Here is an 8,716-nt window from a genome sequence, read left to right on the forward strand (position 1 = left end):
TGCACTCCAGCCTGGGCGACAGAGCAAGACTAAAAAAAAAATTAGCCTGGCATGGTAGCTCACCCCTATAATCCTAGCTACTTGGGAGGTTGAGGCAGGAGAATTGCTTGAGACTGGGAGGCAGAGGTTGCAGTGAGCTGATAACGTGCCACTGCACTCCAGTCTGGGTGACAGTGTGAGACCCTGTCTTTAAAAAAAAAAAAAAGGTGTCCCAGGAGGATACAGCCACTCTAGACAGATCTTCTCCTTATGTTTGACACCTTTCCCCTTTGCTAACCTGAAACTTTCATACTGCAGTTTAATAATAAATGGTCCCTGAGTGCCTGCCATGTGCCAGGCATGAAGAGCTTTATCTCCATTATCTCATTCAATCCTTAATCAATCCCATGAGGGAAGTGCTATTATCATCCCCCTTTTGTCGAAAGCTAAGTACAGATAGATTAAGTAACTTGCCCAAAGTCAAACAACTAGCTAGTGGCACAGTCTAGCTTTGAATGTATCTAGATTGGGCCTTCAGGGCCTAGTCTGTAACTGTTCCAATGGGCTGCCCCCCGTTGAGGGTTCATTTCCTGCGTACAGGGCCCTGTGCTAGAGGAAGGGTCTATTGGCTGGCCTCGGAATCATAGGATTGAGTGTCTGTTATTGCTTTGCCTCTGTTTGTTTTTTAAAAATATGTAATTAACCTTAAAAAGCCCTCAAATTCACTGTTTATTGAGTGTAGGAGGCGACTAAGGGCGGCTGGGGATACTCTGAAAAGCATGTGCGTAATCACAGGCTGGGATGGATGATGAAAGGCCGTGTGGTCTCCCCTGCTGTGGGGCAGAGATCCCGGTAGCCAGATGGCCCTGTTCTGGGCGCTGACCACCTGTGGTCCTGATTTCCTGTGCTTTCATAATCCCCAGGGCTCACCTGGTACCTCCGGCATCCTGAGTGCTTCATTGCAGCTTCCCATGTCCTGGGGGAGGCATGCAGGACACCAAAGGCCCATACTTGACCTGCACTCACCTGTGTGCTCTGCTTGGCAGGCCTTCCTTCCTATACCATGTTAGCAAAATGCCCCAGGATTTCAAATGATTTCCGACCTTTAATCACCAAAGAAGGAACACTGTTGCTTTCCCATTTGTGTAGAAGAAATAAGGAATAATGTTGGCAGTAAGTGTAAGCGTACTGGAGAGCATTTCTTCATGACTACCAATATGAATTTACATATATATATATACACATTTACATTGACCTCAAGACTGAGAAGGAAATTGCCCAACGAATGTAACATGAAGAAGGATGGTGGGTCTGAATTGTTATTTGAATTGTTGAAGAAGCACATGCTTTTTGCAATGCTGTACTGAAATAAGAGAGATGTATTGTATGCTTTTCAATCTTATGCCTTCTCCAATTGCCCGTTCTTAATGCTGCAGCCAGAATATTTCTGAAACACAAATCTGATCCTATCATCCCCTCCTTAAAAACCTACAATAATTCCCCATTATTGCCATGTTAAATGCAAAATCTTGAGAAGACTTGCCCAGCCCTCTGTGACTCTGCAGCCATTCTTCTCTCCTGCTTCTTCTGACCTTCAAGTCTTTGCACGTGCCATTCTCTTTGCCTCAAACATGCTCTCCTCCACCCTCCCCGAAGCCACACGTTCTTCCTTTGCCTATTTTCTATTCAACTGTCTCAGATCCTTGTTCAAGCCCCCACCCCCATTTATGAAGTCAGCAGCCCTGCCATGTGCTCCCCTATCCCTTATCATCCTTTCTTGTACTTACATGTTTGTTTGGCCGTCTCCTTTGTTAGCTCTGTGAGGGCAAAGAATGAGCTTGTCTTATTCGCCATTGTATCCCCACGGCTACGCACAGACTGTGTGCACACACAGTGGCACTCAGTAATAATGTATTGAATGAATAAATATATCCGTGATACCACCAAGCTCTATGGAACTGCTTCTGTCAGAACTTATAAAAAGATTGCACAAAAACCGACACCTGAACTAGGCTGCTGTAGAAAGCTGTTAAAATATATATATAATGTGCTCCCCTTAGCCCAGTTCCTCATTTCAGCCAAATGGAGGCAGGTACACTATCTTCTGGAAGCCTTCCATCACCTGAAGCTCCCTGTATTACCCAAAGAGAGCTATCAGTTTTCTTGCAAACTCTAAGCCATGAGTATTTAGGTATCTCTACTAAACTACTACTTGAGCGTTCTCAAAACAATGATCATCTGGGTCTTAGGATCCAAAGTACCAAATGTGTTCAAAATAAATCTGACATTAATATATTTACTCCTTTATCCAAGGACTGAGAAGCACTCATTTGGCATGGAGTTTGGCTGCTTCTAGGAATCAGGTTTCTGTTGATTACTGCATGCAAATATGCCCATATTTCACACAGACATAAGCCTAACTGATTCCATTAAGGCAAAGTGGTTTTCAAATCTCCTTTTGCCCTCCCTGCCCCACCCCACCTCTACCTCTCACCCTGGGAGTAATGTTTGGAGTTATTTTTGATTGTCACAACTTAGGAGGAGGTGCTACTGGCATCTAGTGAGTAGAGGCCATGGATGCTGTCAAATATCCAGTGATGCAAGGGTCAGCCTCCACAACAATAAAATGACCTGGCCCCAAACGTCAATAGTACCAAAGCTGAGAAACCTAGGTTGCCCAAGTCAATAGCCCAAGGTTGAGGTGACACTGTGTAGCCACCTTTGCTCACAAAAACTAGACCCTATTCAACCGTGTGGTGCTTTTTAAGACATGTGGAAACAAAGACAAGAATAAGTTAAAAAGCAATAAAAGGCTGGGCTCTTCCCCTGCCTGATATTAGAACAAAAGATGTGTAGCTTGTCTCTCAAAAAGAATAATTCAGTTGGAGAGTTTTCCTAGTAGATTCCTGTCATGGATCAAAGAATCTCCTCTGGAAATCTCATGATTCAAAGCATTCAGCATGGAACTGAATAGATTCCTGGGTGTGGAAAGGAATTTTGGTGAAATCAAAACAATATTTGTTTTTCATATTGAAAATGTTCAAGTCGTTTTCTTTTCCTATTAGTATAACCATTTGGACAAAAATATCCACTTGAAATGCGGGTGAAATGTAAACTGCTACACTTCTACATAGACAATCCAGTGTATTTACACTTAATCCATAAAGGCATGATGTTACAAAACACATTTGTATATTATGAAGCCATCTGGCATCAAATTTTCCAATTTATAGACAACTTTGTATTTACATAACAAATTATTAAATCAACCATTTTTTCTGGTTTATAAAAGGTCACTGAGGTACACACACAGTGTGTATAAATGCAGATAAGGCTGGTAATACATATTTACAGTAGATACAAATTAATCTTTCATTTTTGAAGATAATGCTTTTTATATATTTTTTCTATATCAGATTCCCCACTGTTAGCAGGATTTCCCATGCTTGAGTTGTTTATTGCTTTTTGGCTCACTGATTTAATATTCATTTCTGGGTTGTTTACACATATGAATTACTAATGTTCTTATCTCTTTGGCTAATGCAAATGTGATAGAGTGAATAAAAGAAAAAGATAAACTAATTCAGTATTACAGTTCTGGCTGGTTGATAATTTTTGTTCACGTACCCCAAATGAATCAATGCACAACTCATTTGATGTACTACATTGAAAAGTCTTGAGTCTTGCATTACACCATTTGGGCATAAATGGGCAAAGTAAACGAGATATCGGATTTTCAGCAAGGCCTAGTGTTTTGACTTTCTTTTCAGAAAGAGCAATGCCACCAACATCTTAAGCATCTTAGATTTTAAAATCTTAACGCATATATGCTTGTGACTTATGAGAGAATACTGCAATCTGCATGGAAGATTACCAAAGTTAACAACAATGTGCTATCATGGTCTAAAATGAGAAATGAGTCACCTCATAGGATATAAGAATCTTCATAAAACTTACAGAAAGTGAAACGACTGCCCTCTTCTCCTGCAATTCTGCAGTGTTATGTTCAAATAAGAAGGCTGTGTTTACTTAAACAACAGACATAGCAAAAACTCAAAGTCAGGGTCCAAATAAAAGACTAAAAGTGGCCCATGATATCACAAGGGATGAATATTCTTAAAGCATTTTCATTCATAATGGCACTAAAAAGTACAAATGTTCCTTTAAATAAATAAAAACCCTGGTTTGCTTTGAATGCTACAAACAAGACAAATCACACAAAAGCTGCTCCGTTAATTTTCACTCATTTGAAATAATTTTTAAAACCTTCTTAGAGGTTTAGTTTATTCTCCTTGTGCTTCCTAGGCCTGTTAAGGGACACAAAATAAAATTAGATTTCCTTTTCCAGCAGGGACTATTATGTTCTTCAAAGGAGAAAAAATTTTTCATCTATTTCCATTCTTGGATTTGTTTCTTTAAAAAGTTTATTTTAGGGAACAAAAATTTGGCTAACATAGAAGGGCTAGCCTTCATTTAAAAAAATGAATTGGCTTCAATACAAAGAGAAATAAATGGCTCTATGGGCAAAATTGAAGTGTGAGTGACCAATTTTTTAATTGTAAAGTAGGTGCAACATTTAAAAAAATGTTACAGCACTTCATGACCTGTAATGGTAACAATATTTACATTAACTGCTTACACAAAACCATGTAACTGTACGAGAGAGAGAGGAAAAAAAAAAAAACAATGTGGACTGAAACTATTACACCTAGCACCCATATCAAAGCCATAGCAACCAGTGAAATCATGGGCACGAACAGACTTTACATGTTCTACTGATGTAAAGTATACAGTGGGAGGGAAGCACAAACTGAATTAGCTCAAAATACCAAAAAGAAGGCTTGGTCAACACAAACTCAGCCTGAGGACAGAAAAGCAAAGGCTAAAAACTCTACATATCAACACATACACACATACAGACACGCCCAGCATACAAACGCACATGTATGTCTGTCTGTGAATAAACACAAATGTGTAGGAAAAAACCATAGAAAAACAGATTGGTGCAAAAAAAGAAAAAGACATTAATGGTTTAAACATACTAGCCACATCAACTTTTAACTTATAAAAATGTGTCAACTAAACTACACAAATGATTACTTCATGTGACTGTATGAAGGAACCGGGCAGACAATCCCACCATTACAAGAGAGACAAAATGAACCTACCCCCTGAAGGAAGGGTTCCTACTTTGAGGTCATGAAGCCCAGGATAGCCAGCTGCATTCCATTAGGCTTGGGTGTAGAGGTGAGAGTAGGAACAGAGGGACAGAGAGACACAGGAGACCTAGGGGAATAACTAAGAGCTGTTGCTATCAAAAGTGAGCCCAGGTGGCATGCTCTGTGCTGTGGCCCCAAGAAGCCAACTCAAGGAATGACCTTGGTCTCCATTTTCCTGAGTTACTGGAACTCTGCTACATGACGGGACTGAGGAGTTTGGGGGGTGGGTGGGAAAGGAGCAGTAGGAGAGGTGGTGGGCAGTTTGAGGTGCTTAGCCTGCTACTGGAGAACCTCCTAGCAGCCTGAGTGGGAGACTGTCGTGTGAGCCCTAGGCTAGAGGACAAGGCAGTGCTCTCTAGGGGCTTAAGGGTTTGGGGCAGAGACTGGTGGTTCCAAGAATAAAGGGATAATAGATCCCTTCTTTTGACAATCTATCATTTGAAGTCAGGCTGGAAGCCTAAACTTTGCTTAACTGCCTGGAAGATAGGGTTATACCACCACCACAAAAGTTGTGAGAATAAGACGGAAAATTACGTTGTGCTACATTTCTTATTAATTACCTTGTACTTTACAATGGCTCACAGTTTCAGGTTTGTATACTTGTAATGTAGTATTTTCTCTCTACATTTGTTTCACATTTTTTCTTACTTAATATAATATAAATAATTTGGTTAATAGATTTAACCTGCACATTTTAGCCACATTAATATATATAAGAATCTGTTAATGGTATAAATAATTCTTTAAATAAAATAAATCTGATATGTTACACAATACTGATAAAAAATTGCCATTGCTAATAATTTTGTAAGCCACCTTAATTAACTTCTGAATTAAGTAATACTGACGAATGGATATGAAACTTGCTTTGATGATTCATATTTATTTTCGCCACTACAAAAAAATGAATTATAATCAACCTTACCTCTGATAATGGTTGCAAAGTGGGGCTTTTGCCTCCATGTACAGAAGTAGAAAGTTTTATCTTGTCAGATATCATTTGCAAAAAAACCCCTCAACTCTGAGCACCAGCAGTGGTACCATCAGTATAAGCTATCTGCTTTAACAGGTGGCTATCAAATGTTAACTACAGAAATGGCTGAGTAAAATATTCCATCTAAGATTTTTTTATAAAACCTATTCTATTTTAAAACTTAGGTAAAAAAAATATGCAACAAATGGTTGCAGTTTCTGAATTCTTAATTTAGACCTGTGAGCTCATCCCTTTAGAAATCTGCAAGGCTGCAATTTCCTAGACACCCAAAATTGAGTCCAGTGCTTCCAGGCAAGGTTCATTCCAAACAGACAATATAAATGGACACTCAGTGGTGTGCAGTGTATGTCATAATTCAGATATTACATCATCATGCCTTTTCTCTGCTGTTAAATACAAAAACAGCATCTTTTACATTATCATAGAAAAGCATTTAGGTTGTATTTTTATTTATCACTTTACACTGGTAGTCTCTGGTAGGTGTACTCCATAGAAACCAAAGAATTTTGTACACTATTTCTTTGTACAATAAAAGATAAAGTGTGCATTAGGTACGCTTGTACATGACAATATTGTACAATATTTACATTTCTGATATCACCATGAAATTCTGTATTTTCTATATACAACATTGAAAATTCTTCAGAAACATTTGGACTATTTCTTGTAATCACAATTTAGTATTATAGAAAAAGAGTTTCTCAGTAATCTCTTGACCATTTATCACTCTCATCACACAGAGATTTTGATTGGTTTTTCCAGCATTCATTATCCTTCCTGATCAAAAAAACTTTCTATCACTGTTTCTTTAGCACCCTGTGGTGGTGGTAGCTATCTGCCATAATCTAAATATTGATATAACAGAGGCTATATCAATACCTATATACAGATACATCTGCGCATGTTCCTTCAATAAACACTGCTCATTAGTGGAGTAGTCTCTGTTATCTGGAGATCTTCCTCCTCTTGGGTTTGGGGGGTCTCATTTGTCTGTCACCCTGTGGGATTTGGTGTACCTGGAAATACAAAGGTAGAAAAAAACAACAACAACAGAGGATGAAATCACAAACACCATACAATTTCTGACAAAGAAACAGGGCAGAGAATAGACTCTGGCTTTCACTTTCAATTACTGATATCCTCAGGCACTCAAAATGTTTACCAAGACCCCAGATGTCAGTGTGCCCACAGTCACTATCGAGAATGCAGAATACTAGAAACTGGTAAGCAGCGCAACACTCTGGGGGCGCCAATAGACAGTGGAAAACAAAGGCTGAACCGGACAAAATCAAGTATGGGAAATGCAGTGTGCACTTGCTACCCACATTGTCCATTTAAAAATAAAGCCTTCCCTGTCAGAGACCCTAGATGACCAATTTCACTACAGCCTGGAAGAGTGGATAATTACACACCAAACACGCTTCTATTTTTTTCTCACTTTGTCACCTTACTTATTTTACAACAACTAGGAAGGGTCACAAATTATAAGAACATGCACACATAGCTCAGCCTAAGGATGTTCGTTTAGGAGAAGAACCAAAATGGAAAAGAGAATTCTACTATCATCTGTTGGCAGATCTGATAAATTCCATCTATCATCTGTTGGAAGTCTGGGAGGAGCAGTTAATACAACTCACCTTTCTTTACATACTAATGCAGGAACTAGCAACATTTAGTGCTGTTCATCAGATTGAGCAGTGGCTGAGCAGCATTAGACAGCAGGTATAATTTTGAGGAGGGAGTGATCAAATTGTCTTGTAGCTATTGGTGGAAGGGAGCAAGGTCCAAGACCCAGGAGAAGAGGGATGAACCCAAGGCAATGATGTAGAAAATGCTTAATCAGCATTTGGACACAAGCCCATTGCAGCATTTTGCCAGTTTCTGTGGTGTAAAACTCTTACCCTGGTCAATTTCAAGCTCCCAACCTTATGTCACAGAACTTAAGAGTTAGGCAGAGATGAGTACAATCAGCTCTCAAGATCCAAGACAAGTTGGTTCAATTACATGCTTAAAAATAACGTTTAGACAACAGCAAAGGGCAATGCTATCCAGACGCAAATGCAAAATGCTTTAAAAAAATATATTAAAAAATTTTAAATAATGTTTGTGGGTTTCTCAATCTGCCTATTCCTCCTAATCTTCTCCATACACATTTTAAAAAAACCACTAGTCTGTAGTAAAGAGGCAAAACTTTTCATAACTGAGTAAAGAAACTTTTTATAGCAGACAGCAAACTAGTAATCTGTGGACCAAATGTGTCCTGAAATGGTATTTTGTTTAGCCATATGGCACTTTAATATTTTTAAAAACAGTGTCAACACATATAAATAAGAATTTTTACCTCTAGATTTCTGGTTTCATATAAAAAATGGGAAGAACCTGCAACATGAACACAATTTCCCACATCTAAGATCTGCTGGAGCATGGAAGGAATGCCTTCTGGAGAGAGCGCACATGCCCCTCAGGTTGCCCCAATCCTTGTTACTCTCAACTACCTGATTTCCACAAGGACCAAATGTCCTGA

General features: G+C 39.0%; 1 protein-coding gene across 6 annotated transcripts in view; it reads right to left on the reverse strand.

Annotated features, from left to right (window-relative positions):
* Window positions 1-2,545: 2,545 nt before the first annotated feature.
* Window positions 2,546-8,716, reverse strand: part of MBD5 (methyl-CpG binding domain protein 5) — a 471,066-nt gene continuing 464,895 nt past the window's right edge. For 4 of the 6 annotated variants that reach the window (XM_021668892.2, XM_064382791.1, XM_012457096.2 and 1 more), the window contains one exon: window positions 2,546-7,208. In XM_021668892.2, the coding sequence (XP_021524567.2) occupies window positions 7,137-7,208 (72 nt within the window). In that variant the 3' untranslated portion in view covers window positions 2,546-7,136. The remainder of the gene's footprint in view (window positions 7,209-8,716) is intronic. The other 2 variants (XM_012457100.3, XM_021668893.2) reach the window with 1 other exon arrangement.

Source organism: Aotus nancymaae, unplaced genomic scaffold (assembly GCF_030222135.1).
Source record: "Aotus nancymaae isolate 86718 unplaced genomic scaffold, 86718_ANA_hifiasm-v0.15.2.pri h1tg000029l, whole genome shotgun sequence".
NCBI lineage: Eukaryota > Metazoa > Chordata > Mammalia > Primates > Aotidae > Aotus > Aotus nancymaae.